The sequence below is a fragment of the Lepidochelys olivacea genome, assembly GCF_965140295.1.
Source record: "Lepidochelys olivacea isolate rLepOli2 genome assembly, chromosome: 3".
In the NCBI taxonomy this organism is placed as follows: domain Eukaryota; kingdom Metazoa; phylum Chordata; order Testudines; family Cheloniidae; genus Lepidochelys; species Lepidochelys olivacea.
This window is the reverse complement of record NC_140413.1, coordinates 92,254,264-92,281,340: the sequence shown is the minus strand read 5'-3', so window position 1 is coordinate 92,281,340 and position 27,077 is coordinate 92,254,264. Positions and strand designations below refer to the sequence as shown.

General features: G+C 42.7%; 1 protein-coding gene and 1 long non-coding RNA gene across 12 annotated transcripts in view; one reads left to right on the top strand and one right to left on the bottom strand.

Annotated features, from left to right (window-relative positions):
* Nucleotides 1-324: 324 nt before the first annotated feature.
* On the bottom strand, nucleotides 325-23,417 carry LOC311517734. Of its 2 annotated transcripts, XR_014710780.1 has the most exons (4): nucleotides 23,261-23,417; nucleotides 20,240-20,432; nucleotides 15,458-15,549; nucleotides 325-725 (listed from the first exon to the last, which is right to left on the bottom strand). It is a non-coding gene; the product is annotated as an uncharacterized lncRNA (long non-coding RNA). The 2 variants fall into 2 exon arrangements; XR_014710781.1 differs by lacking the exon at nucleotides 325-725 and having other exon boundaries at nucleotides 15,224-15,549.
* FAM184A (family with sequence similarity 184 member A) overlaps nucleotides 13,884-27,077 on the top strand; it is a 167,335-nt gene continuing 154,141 nt past the window's right edge. For 3 of the 10 annotated variants that reach the window (XR_014710778.1, XR_014710779.1, XM_084622834.1), the window contains exon 1: nucleotides 13,884-15,212. Coding sequence is in view for 6 of the 10 variants with exons in the window: in XM_084622834.1 (XP_084478960.1) it covers nucleotides 15,045-15,212 (168 nt within the window). In the remaining 4 variants the exon portion in view is untranslated. The remainder of the gene's footprint in view (nucleotides 15,213-27,077) is intronic. The other 7 variants (XR_014710777.1, XM_084622832.1, XM_084622833.1 and 4 more) reach the window with 3 other exon arrangements.

Here is a 27,077-nt window from a genome sequence, read left to right as displayed (position 1 = left end):
AGGGGGCATTTGAATCAGGGAGGCTTTGAAGCTGAATTTTGACAATGAGTCCCAGTAATGTGTCTTTCTGGTAATGAGCCAGGCATTGTTTACTTGCCACCTTAAATGACCCCTGTAATGATCCCTGCCTGAGCATTAACTGTAGCCTGCAAATGTGCTGACTGCCGCTGTGTATGAATTTCTGCTGTAACCATCCTGTGTAGGTCACAAATAAAGAATCTCTGTTTTTGTAAGACTAAATTTGTATTAAAGAGCAACACTAGATTAACATTTCTTACAAGGGACATGACAGCGAGCAGCACTCTCTGAAGTGAAGATGTCACAACTGTGTGTAAGTCCAGCTGTTGTTATGGAAAATGTCCCTAGGGGTGGAGTGCAAGGGGGTACTGCAAGGGGCCAGGAATGTGAAAGGAATGTGTGTGGGGGAGTTTAGGGAGGGCAAGGAAGGCAGTTCGGTATGGGCTGGCGGGAGAGTCGAGCATGTGTGTGTTCCGCCTGCAGCACAATCAGGGACCTGAGCATCTCTGATTGGTCCTCCCACGAGCTTTCCATCCACGTCTGCCCCGACTCCTCTCCTGGCTATCCAGTTCTAGTTTTTCATTTATTGCCTCTCTCCACGCTCTATGCTCACTATTGGCCTGATCTGACAAGAGCAGCACTTTGTGAAACTTGTTCTCCTTACTCGCCTCCTTATCTGACCAAAGAGCTGGCCCTCCAGGGCGCATCTGCAGAAGCAAAAGAAACAACACACATAATCAGTATTGTGTGTGCATTCAGAGTCTTGAATCATTAAAATTACACACACCTCTTTCTCACTTGCCCTTGGCAAACACGCGGCACAGCCATAGCACTAAACATGGTGAGTTCGGCCTGGGGGTGGGGGTGCTGCAAGAGGGGACAAAGGGTCTGGGTGGTTTCTGAAGGGGATCAGTACAACCCCCCAGGGACACTATTCTGAATAGTGGCACTGATTTCCAAAGGCGGAGGTGACTGAAGTTGAAATCATACTACTGAGGGTAACTGAAGATGCAAGCAGGACCAGCCTTAGGGCACGGTGATCTAGGCACCTGCCCAGGGCGCACCATGGCAAGGGGCTAGGGCTCCCTCTCACTACATGTGGGGTGCAACCTAGTGTGGCAGGAGTATGCACCTCCCTACTCTAGAACGGAGGCCCCCTGCTCGCTGTCCCACCTGGTTTTCCAGCCCAGCTCCTAGTCCTGCCTCCGCACACTGCGAGCCGGTGGGCTCTTGTCCCCTCCACCCCCCTGAGTGAATGAGGGAGCTCAACTGAGGTGGGATGAGCTGTGCTGGATTTGGCTTATAATGGCAGGAAGCTGATAGTGGAGAGGGCTGTAGACTGCAGTTGCACCCTGGTAAATGGGAGGTTAGTTTGTGGCTATTGTGGTGTTTAGATGCTGCTTGTAATTATTAGAACTGGGAGCACTGGGTGTTGGGAGTCTGAAAGGACAGGAAACGGGAAGGTGGGGGGGGGGGAGTTTAGGAGGCAGAGTGAGAGCTACCGAGGCTGCAGCAGCAGCTTGGTAAAGAGGTTTCCACTTTAAAAATAAAGTCCTGTTGAAGTTTGTTAGTACCTTGCCTGTTTGCTACAGCAGCTATAAAGGCAAGTAGCCTACAGTTACTTCCTAGGAGGAGGGAGTTTTCAGATGGCAAACCCAGAGATCGGGGGAGAGCCAGAAAGTAAGGAAAAGGCTCAGGGAAAGGCAGTCTGGTCCAGGATGGAACAGACCTTGGCTGCTGTCTAGAGGGTCCCTGAGCAGGAACCCAGAATAGAGAACGGAACCAGGTTCCCCTACCGTCACTGGGGAAATGGCACAGACAAGGCAGAGGAGAGAAGACTGCCTGGGACAGTCCCCCAAAAGACTTTGGTACCCTGAAAGGGATAAACTCATATAGTGACCTGGTGGGAGGGCCAAGTTATGATGAAAGAACAACTGGAGTCGCAGAGAGACAGAGAGAATGGCAGCAGAGAATGCAGCTAGCAGCAGAAGGGGGCCCTGGACCTGGAAGGAGCTAATCCCCAGAATGGCCAGGAAGAGGAGTGATTGGACCCTGTGAGGGACTGTGACAAGAAAACTGTTCTCCAGGTATTTTATATATTTGATGTGAAGCAGGGTGGACTTTTGTACTGAGTGAGAACATAAGGACAGAAAGAGAGGAACAATTATTCAAAACATACACAAATTTCTTCTGCTTTCCATGGTATTTTTCCTTTGCTTTTTGTGTTTTTGATATCACAGTGATGGGTATGGCTTAAAAACCTGAATATAAAACATGAACTTTTATTTTGGAAAAGGCCAAATGCAATCGGTGTTTAAACTATTCTATTGAAAAATTATACATTTTTGACAATTGTTTCCACAGATTATGCCTCCAGTGAGTCAGTTTGTGTACAAACATCTGCACATCTAGCTGTAAACATACAATGCTCCTTTTAATGTCAAACCTGCAGGTCACAGAAAATGTCTATATAAACTTGTATGTTCTTGAGACCCACATAGAAATCTCGGCACCAGGGATTAAGCTCAGCATCAGCAACTAGTTCTTAACTTTAAAATAGGGCACTGTGGGTTTATTCAGTAATGATGTTCTATCAGGTTTGTTAGGATCAGGGTATTAATGTATGAAGGACAGAAATGTTTAAGCTTTATGGTTATTTTTAAAAGTTTTACAGTGTGCTTATAAATAGTGGAGTGTAATTTTATGAAAATAGTAACACTTGCATACAAAACAAACAGCCACAGCATGTTATGAAAAGCTACCATTTAGTAAATAGAAGTGAAATAAATAGAAATTGTCTTCTCTTTAAGATTCAACATATCTTATTGGTATTTTACAAATAAATAGTTGCTTTTATTGAAACATTTAACAAAAATAAGAATTAAGGCACCCTTCTGTGAGCATACATGCCTGCACACAAATTGAAAATACATCTTGCTCTCAAGATGGCTGCTAGCTAACAAATTAAGCAGAGCAGAGAAGACCTGCAAATAGAAGCATGTCAAATTTCTCACAAAAATTTACCTTCCGAAAAAGCTGATATCTGATATCTAATCTATATTAGATATAGATATCGATATAGATATCTGATATCTAATCAGGGTTGTCAGAAGACACAATTACAAGACTCACGTACAAGACCTTTTGCCTCCAAAAATCAGAGATTAAGCTTTAGACCTATGACCTGCAAACAAGCTATGCTGTGATTGCAGACACCCTTCTCTTTATTCAAAACTATAATAAGATAAATAAGTGTCCAGCAGTATTTATGGAAGTGTTAATACAGATAAATCCAAAATGCTTCCACATCTTGCAACCCTCAACATAATGTTTCATTATTTTAAGAAACATGAACACCAATGATAGGGTACACACTTAGAAACACAAAGTTAAACATATATCCACTAGAACACTGTAACTCTGATGAATGTCCCCATCTCCTGTCATGCTGGTTTTATTTCAGAGAAAGCAAAACTAAAAATCATGATACCCTTTATACACACAGCCACACATCCATGCGAACCATATACAGAAAAACATATGTACAATACACACCCACATTCAAAACATATTAATACTGGTGGTTTTCAATTACTTTATAGGAAACATCCACATGCACACAGAGCACCGTCGCACAAAATACATACACAGAAAACGTACAGATGTACAGACACTGAATACATAGCTAAAATATATGTATCACTGTGTTAGCATATTTACTCCACACAGGTGAACAAAGGGTTAAACGTGAGTCTGAGGGTACATCTATGCCGTAGTAAAAGACCCTAGCTGTGACTGACCTGGGTCATCTAATTTGGGCTTATGGGGTTTGGGCTGCAAAGTTATAAAATTGAAGTGTTGATGTTTTGGGCTTGAGCTGGAGCCCGGACTTGAGATGGCATGAGGTTGGTGGGTCTCAAAGCCCAGGCTTCAACCTAAGCCTGGATGTCTACACTGCTATTTTTAGCCCCGCGAATCTGAGTCAGCTGACCCAGGCTCTAAGACCATGGGGTTTTTTTTGCAGTATACACATGCCCTGAGAGCTCAGTTTGCCTTACCCTGCCGCACATGGTGTGTCAGGCTTGATTTATTATTAGATCCAGCTGGGGAGGAACAGGGTCTTCATAAAAGAAGGAGGTGAAAGCTGTAGAAGACAGGCATCAAGGACAGGGATCCAAAACAGAGAAACCTAGGAGACAAGGAATTCCCCTCTCTCTAGGACAGGGGTGGGCAAACTTTTTGGCCTGAGGGCCACATCGGGGTTCCAAAACTGTATGGAGGGCCAGGTAGGGAAGGCTGTGCCTTCCCAAACCCTAACCCTACCCGCCCTGTCCCATTTCCCTCCCCCTGACTGCCCCACTCAGAACCTCCGACCCATCCAACCCCCCCCCCCACTCCTTGTCCCCTGACCACCCCCTCCTGGGACCCCCTGTCCCTAACCGCCCCTCTGGGACCCCACCCCCTATCCACCCCCCCCGCTCCCTTACTGCCCCGACCCCTATCCACACCCCCCACCCCCTGACAGGCCCCCCTCTAAAGCCCCTTTCAGAGTGCAGCCCTGCGAACATGGACGGAGGACTCAGAAGGAGCAGGGGCAGTCACACAGCTGGAGAGAAGTGGCGGTTTCCCCTTCGAAGCGCCGCTTCTCTCCGGCTGGCTGTGTGGCTGCCCGGTGCTCCTCCTGAGTCCTCCGCCCGTGTACGCCTCACTCTCGCCACCTGCACCGCCCACCTCCTTCCCTGTGGCTGTAGGTGAGCCTCCCTCCCTGCTCTCCCCTGCCCCTGCAGTGCAGCCCCCTCCCGTGCTGGCAGCATGGCGAGCTGAGGCTGCGGGAGAGGCAGAACAGTAGGGGAGGGGCCGGGGGCTAGCCTCCCCGGCCAGGAGCTCAAGGGCCTCGCAGGATGGTTCTGCAGGCCAGATGTGGCTCGCGGGCCATAGTTTGCCCACATCTGCTCTGGGAAGTCAGACTGAAGAATGCCACAGGTATGGAATTAATCCCTGGAAAGGGGGAAAGGCACAGAGGCAGTCCTGAGGGACTGGCGTTCCAACAAGGAAAGAAGATGCCATGTAGGCCTGAGACCTGATAAACCCCTCCGCCCCCCATATTAAACCAGCCTTGAATGAAATTTAGGGAGTTCACCACTAAAATTGGAGGGGGTGGGGAAGAATGTTCTGCTGCTGATAAAGTACCACCCCACCTCAGGAATGTTCCTAACAAGAGTTATAACCACCAAGGTTGTAAAGTAGAGACACGCAGGCACTGGGAAAATAGGGGGGATACAAAAAGAGACTTAACAAATGGTAAGATAAGCTCTGACCAGTGTTTTTTATGCTGACCATCTGCATAAACAGAGAAGGTCACAACTAAGTTACAGTTTGGGCATGAAAGATAAAATGGGATAACGTGATAGATTTAGTAAATTTGAAGGAGGTAGCTAGTTTTACCTCTATAATGTAAATTAAAAACAATGCTTTTGGGGAACCATTTCCGGACTGCAGTTCAACATCAAGCTGCTGGAACTCTTACCCCTCTGCAAGACAGTGATGTGCAGAGGAACCCCCAGATGAATGAATCCTGTCTGGTCATTGGGTGAAATTTGTCTGTATATTGGGAGTGGTGAGCATAAGAGACTTGCTTGGTATACGTATTCTGTGTATGTTGTTAATAAATAGATGTTTAGAGCACAACTGTGTAAGGCTCTTTCACTGGGAAAAGGTTCTGCCATTCTGTAGAACCCTGAGCCCCGAGGGAAAGGGTGGGTACTTAAATTGACTAGGTTTCTTCCTGAGTACCATGGGTAAGAATAGGTGCCTTACACCCTGAGTCTTCAGAAGGGAAAGGGTGGGAATGTCTAAATTGACTGGATCAAGTCTTGAGCCCTTGGTGGGGTTTAGGTGGGGTGCCCTAAATTGACCGGTTAACAACGGGGAGGATCTAGTGAGAAGCCAGATGCCCAAGAAGCTGGGTTAAGCACAGGCTGTAGGGAAGCAACTCAAGTGGCTCAGAGACAGGAAGTGGCAGAGGGAAACAGCAATGCATTTGAAAAGGAGTGGACTTGGCTGCTTAATGCAAGGTCTCTGTGCTGAAACCCAGAATAAAGGGTGGGACTGAGTTCCCCTACCAGCCCCATGGAAGCAGGGACAAGCCCACCATCAGGATTATGGAGCTCAGGATGGAGTTGAAGATCAGCCTCAAGGATGGGCTGAAGAATAGGCCAAGAGGGGGCAGAAGGAGCTCTTGTGTTAGGATGATTTGAGACTTTTAGTGGTACTTTTGTTATCCCAGGAGGGGTGAACATATATCAATACCTGTCTGGTTGGCTGAGGCAGAAGAAGAGAGACCACTGAAGGCCTGGAGTGATTTGGCTGAAGGTGCTAGAGGAGAGTGAGTCTGCTACACCATACCTAGCTATGAGAATGAGCTAATTGTTGCTAATATGTATGAATATGCCAGGCTATAGAGTAAACACACCCTGATATTATGTGGGTGAGGAAATAAAGTTTGAACATGGAAGGTTGGGCACAGACTCTATAACGGGGCAAACCACCATATATAGTGTTAGTTTTAGGTTGGCTCTTCTTAGGTCTTCCTTGGCTTCGTCTATCGCTTTCTAGCTCTCTAGTTTCTCCTAAGTTTTTCATCTTCCACTTAAGCCTTGAGGAATCTGGGCCATCAGACTCTTTTGACAAGCCAGAGGCTGGTCCTTTGTCTCTTACCACCAGGTTCTCAAGGAAGAGTCTGAGCATGTTAATCTAGGAAGTTCTTATAAAGATACTACCTGTACCTCTAGATCAGTACTATTTCCTTTTAATTCTGGGTTTGGAACTTTGATTACTTTCCCATTTATGTTAATAAAAGTCGTTAAGGCTGTATTTTATTATAGCATGAGTGTCCTTGTCATACATCCCGAGGGTCTTTGCAAGAAGACTCTGTGTAGCCTGATTCTGGGGCAAGGACACTATTATCTTCTGGTCAGATCAATTGGTGAGCCTATAACCTATATTATATAAACAATAATATTGATGCCTATTGCCTGATTTTAGGAGATTATTTGAAAACTCATAATCTGTTGAATATTAGCCTGTTGAAATGTGTGTGACAACACTGCATGTAAAATTGAGATTTTGCTATATGATTGTTACTGAAATATTGTAGTTTTGAGTAACTTCCACAAACCATTTACTCGGAGACAAAGACACACATGCCAGCAAAAAGAAAAGGAGTACTTGTGGCACCTTAGAGACTAACCAATTTATTTGAGCATAAGCTTTCATGAGCTACAGCTCACTTCATCGGATGCTGTAGCTCACGAAAGCTTATGCTCAAATAAATTGGTTAGTCTCTAAGGTGCCACAAGTACTCCTTTTCTTTTTGCGAATACAGACTAACATGGCTGTTACTCTGAAACATGCCAGCAAGGTGCTAAAGAGCCATTACCTGCTTAGCTGGCCATTTACCAGCAGGGGGGAAGGTATAAATAAGAAATTTACATTTCATCCCAGAGATGGTTTGAATCTCACATACATACAGGACTGTTTGTCTACACCCCGTCGTGTGTGTGTGCCTAAAAGAGAGGAGGATATAAAAATAAGTGACTGACCTCCACGTCACCTCTTTCTTCCTCCCATCTCTCTGCCCACGGCGTCAACACATATCTGAAGAATGCTGAACTGGGGAAGGGGTCCCTGGCTGAAAGAAAATCCAGCCTGTGAACTGTTACAGCTTATGGTGAGAGACATTTTGCTTTTAAGCTCATTTAGGTATTAGCTTGTGGTTTTATCTTTATTTCTTTTGTAACCAATTCTGATTTGTAGCCTATAGGGCTAGTTTGGTTGCTTGCCTCTGTATTTTTTCTTGTGGGTTTCTTATTTTCTTATGGGTTTGATTATTTGTTTTATTATAATAGGTTTATATTAAATTATTTTTGGCTGTAACACAAGGGACCTACAGGCCACATCCTGTATGTTGAGCTAAGGCAAAGTTAGCGTGTGTGTTTAGGACATTTTACCTAAATAGGTAGTGATGAGCTAAAGCATAAGGACCATATATGGTTGCAACATTTAACATAGATAAAGAATGTGTTGAAACAGGGTGGTATGGGGGCTACCTAAATTCACACTCTCTTTAAATTTAACAGGCACACCACAACTTGGCAAGAACTCAAATAACCAGTTAGGACAGAAATTACAAATGTAAGAATAATCTAATGTCATTAATATGTATGTATATGTCACCCATATGTACAAGCATACCAGCCTGTGGAGTAAGTGTACCTCAACATTTCAATGGGTGAGGAAACCAAGTTTGGACATAGGAGTGTTCCAGCTCTATAAGATGGGTGACTCACCATGCCAAGTCTGTTCATTTTCAGTTGTATGTTTTAAGTCAGTTAGTTAAGTAAAACTCTAAGTTAGGTTTCAGAGTAGCTGCTGTGTTAGTCTGTATCCGCAAAAAGAACAGGAGTACTTGTGGCACCTTGATGGCATTGTGTTCAGCATGGCTGAGATTATGGGGCAAGTGATGCTACTTTTCCACAATTTCAGCCCGTGCACGTCGACGGAAGCAATCTATGTAGAAGTCCAGTTTGTTGTTTCAACCTTCAGGAGGAGTCCATGCAGAATCCTTCTTTTTGTAGTGCTGGTAGGAAGGATTCTGTGGGTTAGTGTGTTGTTCAGAGGCGTGTTGGAAATATTCTTTGAGTCGGAGACGTCGAAAGTAGGATTCTAGGTCATCAACAACCTCAGGAACAACTCTGACATCATAATCAAAAAGGCTGAAAAAGGAGGTACTGTCGTCATCATGAATAAGTTGGACTATGAACAAGAGGCTGCTAGGCAGCTCTCTAACCCCACATTCTACAGGCCATTATCCTCTGATCCCGCTGAGGATTACCAAAAGAAACTACACCGTCTGCTCAAGAAACCCCCTGAAAAAGCACAGGAACAGATCTGTACAGACACATGCCTAGAACCCCGACCAGGGGTTTCTATCTGCTACCCAAGATCCATAAACCTGGAAATCCTGGATGCCCCATCATCGCAGGCATTGGCATCCTAACAGCAAGATTGTCTGGCTATGAGGACTCTCTCCTCAGGCCCTATGCTACCAGCACTCCCAGCTGTCTTCGAGACACCACTGACTTCCTGAGGAAACTACAATCCATCGGTGATCTTCCAGAAAACACCATCCTGGCGACTATGGATATAGAAGCCCTCTACACCAACATTCCACACAAAAATGGACTACAAGCTATCAGGAACAGTATCCCCAATAATGTCACAGCAAACGTGGTGGCTGAACTCTGTGACTTTGTCCTCACCCACAACTGTTTCACATTTCGGGACAATATATACCTTCAAGTCAGCGGCACTGCTATGGGTACCCGCATAGCCCCACAGTATGCAAACATTTTTATGGCTGACTTAGAACAACGCTTCCTCAGCTCTCGTCCCCTAATACCTCTACTCTACTTGTGCTACATTGATGACATCTTCATCATCTGAACCCCTTGAAAAAAAGCCCTTGAGGAATTTCACAATGATTTCAACAATTTCCATCCCACCATCAACCTCAGCCTGGACCAATCCACACAAGCGGTCCATTTCCTGGACACTACTGTGCTAATAAGCGATGGTCACATAAACACCACCCTATACCAGAAACCTATTGACCGCTATACTTACCTACATGCCTCCAGCTTCCATCCAGGACACACTACGCGATCCATTGTCTACAGCCAAGCTCTAAGATACAACAGCATTTGCTCCAATCCCTCAGGCAGAGACAAACACCTACAAGATCTCTAACAAGCATTCTTAAAACTAGAATACCCACCTGCTGAAGTGAAAAAACAGATTGATAGAGCCAAAAGGGTACCCAGAAGTCACCTCTACAGGACAGGTCCAACAAAGAAAATAACAGAACGCCACTAGCCGTCACCTTCAGCCCCCAACTAAAACCTCTCCAGCGCATCATCAAAGATCTACAACCTATTCTGAAAGAAGATCCCTCACTCTCACAGATCTTAGGAGCAGACCAGTCCTTGCTTACAGACAGCCCCCCAACCTGAAGCAAATACTCACCAGCCACCACACAACAAAAACACTAACCCAGGAACCTATCCTTGCAACAAAGCCCGATGTCAACTCTGTCCACATATCTATTCAAGTGACACCATCATAGGACCTAATCACATCAGCCACGTGATCAGAGGCTCGTTCACCTGCACATCTACCAATGTGATATATGCCATCATGTGCCAGCAATGCCCTTCTGCCATGTACATTGGCCAAACTGGACAATCTCTATGCAAAAGAATAAATGGACACAAATCTGACATCAGGAATCATAACATACAAAAACCAGTAGGAGAACACTGCAACCTCTCTGGTCACTCAGTAACTGACTTAAAGGCGGCAATTTTGCAACAGAAAAGCTTCAAAAACAGACTCCAATGAGAAACTACTGAACTGGAATTAATTTGCAAACTAGATACCATTAACTTGGGCTTGAACAGAGACTGGGAGTGGCTGGGTCATTACACAAATTGAATCTATTTCCCCATATTAAGTATCCTCACACCTTCTTATCAGCTGTCTGAAATGGGCCATCTTGATTATCACTACAAATGTTTTTTTCTCCTTTTCATCTTAATTAATTAGCTTCTTAGAGTTGGTATGGCAACTTCCACCTTTTCATGTTCTTTGTATGTATATATATATATATCTTCTTAATATATGTTCCATACTATGCATCTGATGAAGTGGGCTGTAGCCCATGAAAGCTTCTGCTTAAATAAATTTGTTAGTCTCTAAGGTGCCACAAATACTCTAAGTTAGCTTTTTTTTAAGTCTTCTATAGCTCTTTAGCTTCCAAGCTCTGCACCTCCCACTCAAGAATTGAGGAACCTGGACCTGAATCTCTTGGCATGCTAGAGGCAAGACTGGTCCTTTGTCTCTTACCACCAGGTTCTCAAGAAAGGATGTGAGTATATTAATCAAAAGCTTTGTTGTACATAATATCATGTATCTCTAGAACAATATTATTGCCTTTGTAACTCCTGATTATTTTACCATTTGATTACTATTCCATTTATTTCAATAAAAGTCTTTAAGGCTACATTTGTCTCAGAGTGAGTGTCCTTGCCATACATCCTGAGGGTCCTTGCAAACTCTGTAGCCTGATTCTGGCACAAGAACCTTATCTTCTGATCATATTAATTGGCGAGCCTATAACCCATATCTAAAATAATATTAACCTCCTAAAATCAGGCAACAGGCTTATGCCTTATCACTTGTAATTACTTAAAATCTATCTGTAGTTAATAAATTTGTTTTATCTAAAGCAGCGTGTTTGTTTGAGAATCTATATTTGAGATGACAAGGCTGGTGCATAATCATTACCCAGCATTGGAATGACGGACTTACTATGGGCTTACACTATTCAGGAGAATATTGAGCAGTGCAAGATGCATATTTCTGGGGAACAAGGCGGGGCTAAGAATATGTGGGTGTTGCCCTGTATGTAATTCATGGAGGGCTGGGAGAGCATTCATGTATTCAGCTGGGAGTGAATATATGAGTTGAAGGCTCTGTGTGATCAAAACCTGGAGAGGTGGTAGTTCATCAGCAAATCAGTGTAAGAGGCATCCCAGGCTAGAGAACTAAGGGGACACCATTGTTCAACAGTCCAATTTGTATCCTGGGTAACGTCACACACATAGAGACAGACACAGATATGGCTCTGCACCCTGACTGGCAAAGCACCAATCAGCTCAAGCCCAGCCCAGCAGGGGGAAGATAGAGATGTCAGGGATAACCCAGACTGAATCTGTGAGCTGGATCTCAGTACAGTTCCCTGTAATTTTACAAAAGTCAGTGAGATTGAGACGGGGTGTGTGTGGGGGGGAACACTGTAAGGGAGGAATCACAGACTGGAGGCCAAATGACTTCAGGAGGTGTACTGCATCACTGAACCAGAGACACTGTGTGAGCCTAACAGTTACAGTAATTGTCAAGTTTTCTTCTTTCTCATTTGAAGTTGTGTATGTGCTCAATAGTGTGGATGCTGTAACAATTTGATGTAGTACAACTGTTTTATTTAATTGTCAATATAATACGCAGGGTGAGCATACTTGAAAGCTGAAGATCTCCAATTGTCAGAAATCCCAATTCTTGTATTTATTTTGTATGTAAGGTATTATATCTCTGAATTTAGGCCCTGTTATAGTCTTCATTTTAAAGGAAAATATCTCTATTTGCTGATATTAGCCTAGTTAGGGTACAGTGTAACTGCTGTGCTGTAATGGTTTATCTTTGTAGTGTTATTTCTAAAAAGGAATTTGAAATTAACTGTTTGTGCATGTAACTGTCTTATGGTAAAGACTGGTACTGGATTCCTAAGAAGAGAAAGAAAGTGAATCCTATTATTTCCACTTTTAGTATTTGGAAAGGTTCCTTAAAAAAAATCCAGCTTTAGTCTTTTGCAAGGATAAGAATTCATGATCTGTGCAAATACTCAGAGTGAGGAACTGTGTAGCACAGAATTGGTAAGTAAATTGATTTAGTTCACAACAACACTTCCCTGCTTGTACTTGACAGTCCCCTGCTTACACATTCTTAGTGACAAGATCACACTGGAAGCTCATGTTCAGTTGGTTATTCATACCATGACTCCTAAATCCTTTTCAGAGTCACTGCTTTTCAGAATATGGTCTCCCATCTTGTAAATATGAGCTGTCTTCCTTGTTCCTAGACTTATGACCTTGCCTTTGGCTCTTGCATGTAGTTCAGATGAACTAAGTTTAGCAAGCATGTCAGACTGCTCTCTAGAACTTGACTGTCATTATTTAGTACTCCACCAATTTTTATCATTTGTGACGTTTACCAGCAATAACACTTACTTCCAGACAACACATGGAGAATGAGGGAGAGATTTGTATTTTGTATGAATATTATATGTACCTCAGTTTACCTGCTTGACACTGAGTGCTGACATACAGAGTTAAATGGGAGAACAAGTAGGAAACAAAACAATGACAGAGGTAAGACACCTCCAGAGAATAGCAAAGGCCCTGAAGAGAACAAGGGGCCATCATCAGTTGGGAAATGCCTACCACCTGCCTGGTTAATAGGTTTATTTTCTCAAGGCTAGTGCCGAGGATCAAAGGGATGCTAAACTGTTTTTAAAACTCTTACTTGGAGCAAAGGAGGGGTGAACAAGTAGCAACTTCTTGGTGAGAGATGTTGGGGTGCAAGTTACTGTGAGAGATAGCCTACTGCCCTCTTCCAGTTCACTCTCCTACCTCAGATATGGAGGCAGCTGGGTTAAGTTGAGCTTACCAAAACTTGCAACAAAAGGATAAAGTTTAGGTTAGACCAAATACCTACATACATTTGTCTTAACCTTTTTCTTTGTTTGCACTGTACTTTTGGATGAATAAACAATATGCTTGCTTTGATTTAAAACTGCTTTGAGTCATTTTAATCAGCTCCTAGACACAGATTCTTGAAAAGTTTTCTTGCAGGAGCCAAATGCAGGTGGGCCTGTTATGTTTTAGATGGTGGGAAACAGAGTAACCCACTCATCAAGTGCCTGAGTGGTTAAACTATGAGTTTCCACACTTGAGAGAGGTGAAGGAAGCCAGGCCTGTCACCTGAAGGGTGCATTTGAGAGAAATTGCAGTGGGGTCCAAAGTGTAACTTGTCCTGTAACTATAACGTTGTTAAAAGGATTGAATAGGCCTGGCCTGAAAAAAGAGCATTCTGGACCATCACTACTATTTAAGATTTATGGATTAGCTCGTTTAATCACTTTCACAAGTGCCACATTGCTTCTGTTCAGTGCTACTATTTTAATCAGAATGTTGTGCAATACTTAGACAAATACTGTACCACAACTAGGTCTGATGGCAGCACTGTTAATTTTTATGAGCTACCCTGTTAACATTTATCAAGCAGTAAGATGTTCTCTCCTCTAGCAATCAGTCTGCAACTGTAACAGGTCCAGAGCTCTTCCACAGGGAAAAAGGGCTGGAAAGTTATTTCTATCTGAAGGTTGAGAGCGTGGGGCCCGGTTCCTGCCCGTGCGTGGTACGGCTTTCTCTGAAGACTCACAGAGGCGAGGCTCTGAGGCCAGCAAATGCTGGGGCAGTTGCAGAACTTTTGATCGTGCAGGGGCAGCACCGCGCAGAACCACGCGCGGCTGCGGGAGATGAAAAAGAACAAGGTGGGAATAGGAAGCGCGCCACCTGCTGCTGGAAGGGGAAGGGAGCAAGTGAGCGAAGAGGTCGAGGAAGGGGGCAGGAGGAGTAGACACGGCGCTTATGCACCTGCTGCTCGGGTACAGCGCGCACCAGCAGCCAGGAAGACTCGGGGGGCAGTGGAACAGCGCGCGCCCGCCTGCGGCCCAGCGCATATGCACCGGCTTGGGGGGGGAGGGGGGAGATAGGAGGGGAGAGTTTTCCAGCTGCTACGCATGCGCGTGGCTCCGGTTGCTTCGCACCTGTGGAGGCTCAGACGGACAGGGCCGGGAGTGAGCAGCCGGAAGTGACGACATTGCTTAGCGTAAACAGTGCCGCCGGAGCCTGGTAACCGAGTGGCGGCCGCAGCAACAGTCGCCGGCTCCTCCGCGCGGCCGGGCGGGGCGAAGCGGCAGCTCTGCCCCGCGCTCCCGAGGGTAGCGTTTGTCAGGGGGGCCTTTCGGCCACCCCGGCACCGGGCGAGGGAAGCGGCTGCGTGGCCCGCTTGCTGCCCCGCCGCGAGCAGGAGGCGGCAGCGGTCGCTGGTGCGCAGATTCTCCCCCGCCCGGGGGCCGCGTCCCCGCCGCCGCCCCGCGCACCTAGCGGAGGGGGCGGATGGTGTGAGGGAGGCGGGACCGGAGCCACGGCTGCGGGGGGGGGGCTGAAGGAGCACGCTCCGCCAGTGACCCTGGCAGCGTGCGCGGTCAGTGCGCCGCGGCATCGCCCCCCACCCGGTCGCTTTCCTGGAAAGCGGAGCGGGAGGGGTAGCCGGGTCTCGCTGTGAAGATGGCGACCCCCGGGATGAGCTGGCAGCAGCATTACTACGGCAGCGGCGGCGGCTCCTCAGCCAGCGCTGGGAAATTCGTCGCGTCCGGTTCCCAGCCGGGGCTCAGCGTGGAGTACAGCCAAGATCTGCACCTCAAAATGAGCAAGAAAATAGCCCAGCTCACCAAGGTAAGCGTATCCCCCCCCCCCCCAACTCTCCAACCGTGTCGTGTCTCCTGCTGCGAGCTGCTCTCCGGGTGAAAGGAGGAGGTCGCTCAGCGCTCTTTCGTCTCCTGCAAGCCCCATTCTTCCGCCTGAGAGGGGCAAAACTGGCTTCAAATTCCCATTTAGATGGAGATCTTCCAGTGATTAAAACCTGGTGGATTAGTCCCTTTTAAAAGCTGCATGTGATTGGCTGCTTATTGCAGTGTTACCTCAGTTCCCCCGGGGTAGAATCCACAATGTGTTTTTCACCGAATAGATAATGGCATTTATGCAGGTTTTGACGTCTGTTGAAGGTGAAATCCTAAAGCAAAGGATGACAGCCAGAGAGACAAATAGTTTTAGTTTCAAAACGTGACATGAAAAATGCGTTTGGAAAGCTATAAAGTGAGTCCATTAAACTGTGCTTGTGTACATAGTTTTTCCTGTATAACTGTCTGGGTTTAGGGAAATTGACACTGACTGACTGGATTTTATATTTATACTCTAAAATTTACAGGGTTTAAAAAAACCCCTTCATTTGCATAGAAGTGAACAAGCCATTTTAGGTGATTTTTTTTTCAAATAAACTTGGAACTAGTTTTGCTTTTTATTAAGAACTTATTTTTAATATCTGTTATTTTGAGTGTCCCTTGACAATGAATTAACTGTCTTAAGTAATGATTTTGGGGGGAAGAAGGGAAAATATCAGTTTTGTCTCACTGATTTAACAGCCTTCATGACAGGATCCTAAGCCCTGTAAGAGGATACTGTAGTATACATACATTTTGTTAAAAGCTGATATTTTAAAGGAACACTGTCAAGATTAGTAGACTGAAGGGTGACAGACTCTACTGTAGCTATGATTTGCATATTCAGAATAACTTTTTACAAATGCATGATTCAATTCTGTAATTTTCCTTGGTTTGAAAAAGAATCACAATTCATAAAATACACAGACAGCTTTGCATGAGGGAAATACACAGTGTGTACTGGAGGGAAAGTAATTGGTAATGAGCCGTTTAAAGCTTCATATAGCTTATATTTAAACAAGAAGTTGAAAAACCCGTAAGTAATAAACATATTAGTATCTTTCAAATATCTGCTAAGCTGAAGGAAGAAAACGTTTCATCTCAGTTCAGCTCGTTTGCTGAACAGAAATAGAGAATTTTTTGCAGGAAGTTTATGGTGGTCATGCAGGCCATACCAAATTGTCTGTGTATATAGTTTTTGAATGAAATAAAGGCAAATTCTTACTAGAGTCAGTTAATGTAGACAGCATAGTATGCTACTTCTGTTGGAAAACAAATTATTTTGACAAGTCAGACTTTATTTCTTTGACCTCAGTTAGGGAAGGATCAGAGCCTTCCTTAGGAAGAAGAAAAGGAGGACTTGTGGCACCTTAGAGACTAACACATTTATTTGAGCATAAGCTTTCGTGAGCTACAGCTCACTTCATTGGATGCATTCAGCTGTACCTCACGAAAGCTTATGCTCAAATAAACGTTAGTCTCTAAGGTGCCACAAGTCCTCCTTTTCTTTTTGCAAATACAGACTAACATGGCTGCTACTCTGAAACCTTCCTTAGGAAGTTATTTTTCACTCTGAGTGAAATACAGTTCAACTAGTCAAATAACTGCTATAGTTAAGCTTATTTTCTACATATCTTACTTAAAACTTGAATTGTGGTTTAAAACTAAGATAATACAATTAGTTTTTATCTTTGGTCACCATGTATGAAGAGTGTTCAGGTGACACTTAATTTGGCTTACAACACTTTTAGGAATTTAAGTTGTGGTAGGTATGTGAGAATATTTGTACAGACTAATTCTCATATGTGTACAATTTTAGGTTTATTTCCTTTTCTTATTTCAGTAGTTTGCATAGCGTTTAATTGTTGTCATCAGAAGCATATTTCATTTCCATGTTAAAATAGATGCATGGCCTTTTGAGTTCCCTGTCATTGGACATATGCTAAATATTCTGAAGAAAGAAACGACATACTTGTGGCACCTTTAGAGACTAACAAATTTATTTGAGGATACAATTAACTTAGGCTTGAATAAAGACTGGGAGTGGATGGGTCATTACACAAAGTAAAACTATTTCCCCATGCTTACCCCCCCCCCCACACACACACACTGTTCCTCAGATGTTCTTGTAAACTATTGGAAATGGCCCACACTGATCATCACTACAGAAGGTGTCTTCCCCCCCACCCCCCCTCCTGCTGGTAATAGCTCACCTTACCTGATCACTCTCCTTACAGTGTGTATGGTAACACCCATTGTTTCATGTTCTCTGTGTATATAAATCTTCCCACTGTATTTTTCACTGAATGCGTCCGATGAAGTGAGCTGTAGCTCACCAAAGCTTATGCACAAATAAATTTTAGTCTCTAAGTACTCCTTTTCTTTTTGTGGATACAGACTAACACGGCTGCTACCCTGAAACCTATATATTCTGAGGTACTCAAAGCATTGAAGTAGCTCTGCATTCAGGGATTTTGTGCATGTAAATATTCAGAAATGTGGTGTATTCTAGTCTTCGCCCTAATGTCTTTCAGCACAGTAGTTTATCAAAACTAATACTTCAGTTTATTTTAAGGTTCATCTTGCTATAAGATGAACCCAATAATACATTACATTGGCACCTTAGAGACTTAACACATTTATTTGAGCATAAGCTTTCGTGAGCTACAGCTCACTTCGTGGTAGCAGGATCCACACAGCTAGGTAGTGTGTGGCAAGCTATTGTGCTATAGGTTTACACAGCATAAACCAACTTTCCACATAATCTCTGTATAGGCAAGCCTAACAGCCCTGGTCCTGCAAAGATTTGTGTGGGCACTTTTACAGGTCAGGTGTTCATATTTGTTTGCTGGCAATACTGTGAGGTTCTACTGGCTGCTTTTTTTTTTCCTTTTCCTTTTCCTTTTCTTTTCTTTTTTTTTTTTTTTGTAATAGAAAGACTCTTGTTCCAGAGTGGAAGTTTTGCAGGGGAGTGAGTTCTAGATTAAAGGGGTAGCTGTGTTAGTCTGATTTATTCGGGCATAAGCTTTCGTGCGTAAATAAAGAACAACAACAGTTCTTTAGATGCATGAAGTGACTAGAGTAGAGGAACTCACAGAAATTGACATGTCACTAGCCCCGTGTCACTGGAGTAAACCAGGAGGGCTCACTGCTGGTGTGATAATGTAACAGCTGTGATCAGTTTCTTAGGTAGCAAGGTCCCACACCTTTTAGGGCGGTAGGTCAAAAACACCTTAAACTCCATCCATAAGCTACTTGGAAACCAGTGCAAACTGTGGAACACTGATATTATTATTTGTAGTAGTATTTCAGCACTTTGGAGCTCCAGGTATTGACCAGGACCCCATTATGCTAGGTGCTGTACATCCACAGAACAGTCTGTCTTTGCCCCAAAGAGCTTACAATTTAAGTACTTTTTCCTTAAAGTGAACAGACATATTGAACTGTTGTACGGCTTGCATCTGAGAATATGCAGACATCTTTGTACGTGATTGAAGAATTAAAGAAAGGTCCAAGTGACCTTAAAATTATAAGTTCAAGACAGAGCCATAAAATCATCTTAAATTGTAATCCAGGTGTTCAGGTGCTTTTTAGGGCTAGAACTGCTATGCATTCATCAGTACAGGATAACAGTAACTTGTGTTTTTTATTCAGCCTGTTCCAAGCAAACTAATACTTTCTTTTTTCTTTCTCCACAGCAAGCAGAGATTTCATGCTGCTTTGATATTTGGCACGCAGTTGGTCAGATGTACATATGCAATCACATATAATCACAGATTATTTCTTGATGGCATGCTTTAATTTTGTTGTTAGATACTATTTTATCTTCTAAACTGGTACACAGATCTTTTGAAGTGCCTAGAAATAAGGAGCTTAAGCCAAATAGGAAGGACTAAAATTGCTTCAGCCACGATTTACCATAAATCTCCTGCATGTTATTGGGCAAGGTTTTTTTTTGTTTTTAAAAAGAGTTGCATTTGTTACTACTGTCTGACCTATATTTTCCCCTTATGTACTTTCAATACTAAGTATTTCAGAATTTTCAAGATATTGGTATGCTAACTTAGAGAAAGCTAACATCTTCAAAAGTGCCTAAGTATAAGATTTTTTCAGGGGCAGAACTAGAACCTGGGTCTGCGGGATGACTCTCACCTCCATACTGCTGCCATGGTAGAGCCACATGCATTACCACATAGACCCTCTGGAAATGAGCATCACAGGTAGTACCACCTCAGAAGGTTGGATTGACAATTTCAGTCATGGCGCCTGATTGGTCCATGCACCTTACTTAAGCTCAGGAGGATTCCAGGATATGTCAGTGCAATGAGGTAGACATCTCCCCCCAGCCAACTGTACCATCATACCTGCATCTTGGCTTACTTTTGGACTTGTGACCCCAGCTCGCACCCGTGGCTTTAGTACTTGGAGTCTGACTTCTGCTTTGCCCCATGACTTGGGTACTTGAATTCTGACTGCAGACCCTGGTTTAGCAGGTTGGATCCCACCCCCCTATTATTGGTACTAGGAGCCTGACTCCAGGTCTTAAACTCAGGCTACTGCTTTTGGTCTCCTGCCCCTTTTGACACCAGCCCTGATCACTAGGCATGACCACCCTAACTCTGGTCTTGACACTAAGCAGCTTAAAAAGTGCCTAAAAGTGACCTAGAACCTGAAGATGATGATCTTAATGCAGTGTACTAGTATTTTATTCTTGTGTTTTTTTTCTTAGTCAGGATCAGGGCCCTCATAGGCCTTCCGTAGAGACATAGAAGGAAAGAGTTCCTCCCTTGAGGAGTCTGCAATCTAAGAATTGAGTAGTTCTGATAAAGACTTCTGTTAGTAGATTACTGTTTCAGTTGCTTCTCTTTCTCTGGATTTTTTTTTTATTGCATCATCAGAGTCCTTCCTTTAAATGCATTAACACATGAAGCAGGAATCTCAATGATCTTGATTTTATATTTATCTTATGAATTATGTGCATACCTGTGGATAAAATACTTTAATCCTTCACTATTATGGTTGGAGCTACAAATTGCATTCGGACAAAAACAAAATCCAAATCATTAGCATTGGCTGAGTCACAGGTAGTTTAGTTGGCTGAAACAAGTCGACGAGATAATTGGACGAAAACCATCTGTTTGTACTTCCATGGGGAGACTTTAGTACTGCAGATTTCCTGAAGTGGAAAATTTACAGGTTAATGGGTACCTACCCTGAGATCTTTATTATGTAAACAGAAGTAATTAGCACTGCTTCAGACAAGCTTGTTATTCAAAAATAAATAAAAAAGCATCTGAAGGCCAACTACTAGTTAAAATGGTATGAAAGTTGGTCAACTCTCCCTAAACATTTAACATTTTTCTATTCTAGGCTTCTTTGTGCTTGGCCCAATGACTGACGTGAAGTTAAAATATTAGCTAGCAACCAGATCTTCTCATGGAAGAACAGTAAACTCTCTCTTTTCCTAAACCGTTAGAATTCCTTTCTGCGTTTGTCATCAAGACTAAATATTGTCAAAACCTCTTTAGTAATCCTTTTTTCCTTCACTGCCCTGTTGGTGGAAAAAGGGTTAGGATTCAAGAGTCCAAAACTTGATAGTGGCACTAAAGTAGGCTCCTGGAACTTCTTTAATACAGGAAGCATTCCTTTTGGGATTTTTTTGTTGATGGAGCAGGGTTAGTGGAGAAAATTTAGATATTGATATCCTGATCATTCTGTCCTCAGACCAGTATTTAAATGGTTAGTTTTCTTTGACCTAATAAACTGTTAAAAACAACTTTAGTGCTGAAGTTAAGACGTGGGACGGGTTCAGTCACGGAGACCCCCTTGGGACTTTCACCTGACGTGCTGGAATTACATCTGAGCCCGTTTTCCCTGCCAGCCTGGGACTCCAGAACTTTGCCTTGTTGAGCCAGACACGCTAGCCTGTTGCAACACAGACCCAGGCCTGGTCCACGCCCCCAAAGCTGCAGACTTTAACTAAAAATTGCTCAGCAGGTTACTTACCTCCAGCACCCATTCATCCAGTGGGATCCAAACCCCAAATAAATCAGTTTTGTTTTGTATAAAGCTTATACAGGGTAAACTCATAAATTGTCCGCCCTCTATAAGACTAATAGAGAGAGATGCACAGCTGTTTGCTCCCCCAGGTGTTAATCGCTTACTCTGGGTTTATTAATAAACAAAAGTGATTTTATTAAGTCTAAAAAGTAGGATTTAAGTGGTTTCAAGTAATAGACAGAAGAAAGTAAGTCACCAAACAAAATAAAGCAAAAACAAGCAAATTTAAGCCTAATATATTTCAGAAACTGATTACAGGTAAAATCTCACCCTCAGAGATGTTCCAATAAGCTTCTCTCTCAGACTAGACTTCTTCCTAGTCTGGGCCCATTCCTTTCCCCTGGTGCAGTTCTTGTTAGTTCCAGCAAACATCTTAGGTGGAAAGCAGGGGTGTTCTCATGACTGGCAGCCCCCTTTGTTCTCTTCCACCCCCTTTTATAGCTTTGGCACAAGGCAGGAATCTATTGTCTCTTTGGGTCCTCACCCCTCTTTCAGAATGGAAAGGCACCAGGTTTAAGATGGATTCCAGTATCAGGTGACATGTTCACATGTCCTGTGAGACCCCAGCCTCCATTCTTCCAAGGCTGGCCTGCACAAACCCAGGAAGCAAAAAGAAAAGGAGTACTTGTGGCACCTTAAAATTTATTTGAGCATAAGCTTTCGTGAGCTACAGCTCATGAAGTGAGCTGTAGCTCACATAAATTGGTTAGTCTCTAAAGTGCCACAAGTACTCCTTTTCTTTTTGCGAATGCAGACTAACACTGCTGTTACTCTGAAACCCAGGAAGGTTTGCAAGTAAACAGACCATTTACAACCAATTGTCCTAGTCAATGGGAACCATCAAGCTTCCAGACCACTATTAATGGCCCACACTTTGCATAATTACAGTAGGACCTCAAAGTTATACTTCATATTCCTAGTTTGAGTTACAGGAATGATACATTCATACAAATAGGATGAAGACACTCAGTAGATTATAAGCTTTATAATGATACCTTACAAGAGACCTTATGCGTAACGCATATTCCAGTTAGGTTATATTCACACTCGTAAGCGCATTTCCATAAAACATTATGGAGTGCAACATCACAGCATGTTAATCTTTAAGGGTGTCTGGGATAAAGCTGGATTATAAATAGACAATAAGGAAAACCTGTGGGCTCATAAAGAGGTGATCTTAATATTTGTTTCAAATTAGTCAGTTCCCGTAAAGGAACATATGGGTAGAGATTCCTGTTGGTCACTCTTTTACATGTGGAATTCCTATTGAAGTTATTGATTCTTTGCTAAGACAGAATGGCAGGCTTTGGTCCAAATATTTCCATAGATATGGTGATATGTTTTTGCCTTTTACCAGTGGTTCGTTCCAGATAAATTCACTGAGCATAGGACATTTGGATATAAAGCTTGACTGCCAGTGGAACCCTTTCAAATCATGAGACTTGACTCTGAGTTTCTGATAGCTGTAACTTAAATTGTATGCTATATAAACAATGAGAGAACAGGGCGTTGCTAAAAGTGAGGTTAGTCTCTGCGGTGGCCTTTATGAAACGTACATTTCATATTCTAAGATTGAAGTTAGAAACTTAAGACTCTACCCAGAAGCAATCTGTAGTTTCTATGACCTTTCCTTTTGTACCTGTCCTTCTGAAAGGTCAAAAGACTGCCTGAATGAAATAATAAATTCTGATTTCTGTCTGTGATTCCAAGTGTGTCAAATACTTCTTCCCTACCCCTCAAGTTAATGCATTAAGCATTAAATATTTAATCTTTGGGAAAGCTTTTCTCTTAGCTGTTCAACAGCCATAAGCATGAGAAAGCTGCTTCATTATTACATGTCCCATGTTAATTCTGAAAATGCTGTTCTGTGACTCTAGATTTTATTTATTTATTTATTTATTGTAATAAAGATACTACTGGACTTCTGCATAGTATAACACTTACCTGTAAACATTTCTGGAACTGCTGTACACACACTTGCTGTCCTGTAACTGTAAATGTTCCAAAGAGATCATTAGGATGTACCCAGTTGCTGTAATATACAGTACATACACACACAAATGGCAGCAAGTCTCAGAGCCCTGGTCAAACTGACTCTAGCTTTCCCTGCAGGGCTAAAAAGAGATGTGTAAATGTTGGGACTTGGGCTGGAGCCCAAGCTGTGAAACTTAGCAAGGAGGGAGGGTCTCAGAGCCCAGTCATAGTCCAAGCCTCAATGTCTACGCTGCTATTTTTAGCCCCACTGTGTGAGCCTGTGTCAGTTGACCCCAGGTCTGAAATTTGCTGTCTTTTTTTTGGTGTGTAGATGTACCCATAGTCTCTCTATTCCACTCCAGTGAGACTTCATATGGGTTACTGTGCCCAGGGCTGGACCTTCAGTCGTGGTTAGATATCGACAAACTGCAGGGAGCTCAAATATACAGAAAAATGCTAAGAGCCATAGGGGTGGAGTGAGTATCATTGCCCAGTAGATAGGTCTCCTGAATCCCAGAATCCAGTTTTGATTTCTGTTCTCAATTCTGCCACTGATGTGCTTGAATTTTGGCAACTCACTTCACTTTTGTATCTTTTTTTTTTTTTTTCCTCCTCCTGCCCTTTTCCTGTCTTGTTTATTTAGATGGCAAGTTTTGGGGGCCAGGACTTACTCACCCTCTATTGTACAGTTCCTCTCTTGGGGCTCTAGGCATTAACAGTATTTGTAATCCATGTCATATCCTTCCTAATGAAACAGACAATCCACACAGAAGGCTAAACTGGGGAAGGGAATAGCTCTCCATTTACTACTCCCGTACAGGATGCTTTCTTGTGAGAGTAGATGCCTCATGGTCAAAGCTACCATCCCCCACCTTGCCAGATCATACTTGAGACTTGCAAAGTAGCTTAGGTGTCTGTCAAACTATTATATATTACCAGTACTAATTCTATTCTACTTTGACTCTGTTTGCAGTAATAGCAAGTATTATTGTCTCATTCTCTTCCTTCAATCAAGGAACTAAGACCTATTGAAAGTCTGCTCATATAGGACTAAAAGAGAAACCTCTACTCCTTGAAATGGGGAGGAATGGGAAACCTCCAGATTAGTGTAGTCTGTTTGAAAAATATCTTATAGAATTCTCAAATTGCTGTATTGTTCAAATTACTATTTTTTTTGTTAATTACTATCCCACTGTAGTTTGGCTTTTGTTAATAGAGTTAACATTTTTCTAAGAGTGTTTTAATTTTTAACTTTTTAAACAAACTTATGTCTGCACCTTAGTGTGCATTAAAAATAGCAGTTCAGCATTCCAATATAATCCTAGAATTGCAAGCGAGTGACAAAAATTTGGAGAGTAGGAATTCATAAGAGAACAGATTTGAACATCAATACCACATGGACAAGTCTTGAATAATAAAATGGGAGACTTTAAATGATTTGATACTATTGCAGAAAGGGCAGTGTTAGTATCCTTGTTTTCTTGAACACTAAATACAGAACATATTAAAGATTTCCCTGCAGTGTGTGGTGTTTTACATTTCTTTATCAGTATTTTCCAAAGCATGGGGCATGCCCTTCTGAGGGGTGTGAAGGACTAGCAAGGTGTGTCCATGCTCCACCTGCCTTCCCCTCTCACAAATGTTCTCCAGAGTCTCAGCTTTCCTTTTTTCAAGTTGATGTGTAGCTGTTATGGTTGTGAAGAAAACATTTAAAATTTGACCCTGGGTAACCAATTCACTAATGTTTAATCTGGGTTTGCAGAGAGCCTGAAATAATAATTCTGAAATGTGAACTACCCCATTCATTTCAGTGGAAGTTAACTCAGATACCAGTAATACTTTAAATGTTAGCTTAAACTGTTTCACTCATCAAAAAACATCAGAAAGATCTTTTGAAGGTGAACACAATTCTGCACTGCATGGTTACTCATTTTTGGTTCCACACTTAGGAGGAGGAGGCAGCAGGTCCTGCCACCATCTTCTGAACACATGCAGTATTCCAGCCCAAAACTTCATAGCAGGGCCATTTAACATGTTGATGTCTTAGTATTACTTGGATGGCAATATCTATTATGATGATTTAAAAAATAATATTGCAAAGTAATGTTATGTTTCACTTTTAGATACCTAAAATTGAATGCCATTTCCTAAACTACAACTAAATTTCACTTTATTGAACTTTATGTAACACACAGTGTTGAAAAAGGGCATGGTTTAATTTCTGGGGGTTCAACTTTCAAAAATTTTGGTTATTCTGCTCTATAATATATGTAATGACAATTTCATTGCAATATACTGAATAAATCATTCTATTTTCTTTCTACTGTGCATTAAAGCCTTTTTTAAAAATGAGAAATTTTGTGTTAAGAGATGTACTTGGACTTTCTAAGGTAGGATATGCCATATCTATATCTTAGGCCTGGTCTACGCAATGGGGTAAGTCGGCCTAAGTTAAGCAACTCCGCTACATGAATAACAGAGCTGGAGTCGATGTAGCTTAGGTCAACTTACTGTGGTGTCTACGCTGCACTGGGTCGACGGGAGAAATTCTCCCATCAACTTACCTTACACTTCTCGTTTCAGTGGAGTACTGGAGTTGACTTTGGGCTCTGGTGTAGACCTGATCTTAGTATCTTACCTTCTTGACAACCTTAACTATAGTTTCTCTTTATTTTAAATTTCCTTAATGATTTGGAGGGGGTCAGGGTGTGTGTGTGTGTGTGTAATGTATGTATATAAAAAGTAATGTAAGTAATGAAGACAATATATCTTACCTTGAACTTTTTTGAAGTAAGGTGTGTAATGGACTGCTTGGTTACGGCCTTAATTACAGAATTGCTGGTGAAGGTTCTAATGAAGTCCATGGTTTTGCCCCTGTCCTGCTTGAAACAAGTCACTAAAGGAACATCAAAAAACCTACTGGATAGAAAAATTAGTGACTTGGCACTAAGTAGCTAAAACAACATGACATTTCTAATGAGAGTCAAATAACTTTTCTGTTAGTGGCTGATGATTCACTTTGGGGACAGACCGATCAGTTGTTTAGGCTTTCTAAATGCCTTTCAGAGTAAAATACTGTCAGTTCTGAAGTCATATTGGGGTAGATCCTGAGCTACTTCTCCCTGCTTGCTGGAAGAACAGCATGGAGAAACATACATTGTTGCTGTTCGTGATGTACTGTATGTGTGGGTAGAGAGAATTGCAGCCTCTGGAGCTTTCATAAGATGTGCAATCAGAAGAATGTCAAATGTAGAAATTAATTATTGAAAAATATCTGTTTCAGAATTATAGCCAACCTTTGATTGCACTGCTGTGCTGGTTTAATCTAACGCTAACTGATGTGGATTTGCCTCTTTTAATTAACTAGTATTCAGAGAGAGGGAACCCATGTTTTAATATGCAACTTCAGAGGAATCTGTCAGTGTGGATTTAGTATGCCTTTTTGAACTGTAGAGACTGTCTTTTATTTAGTTCATGTGGGAGAACATACAAAGCAGAGGTGATGCATAATGCAAGGTGTTCAGTTTTGTCTATCAAACTGGCTGCTTAGTTTGGCAACTTTAAAATCCCTAGAGGCTCATCAAATTAAAAAGGGATCTGTTATGACAGCTAGATGTAGTAGCCAGAAAGTGGTCATAAGTCTTGAACGTCACATTGTGGGCACAATTTCACAGTACTGATTTATAAAACAGCTTTGTTTTACTTTGTCTACAGAAGTGGTGGTCATTAGTCTGGTACTCAAGTGTAGCACGATGCCACTGGACTGGCTGACAGCAGCAGGTATTTA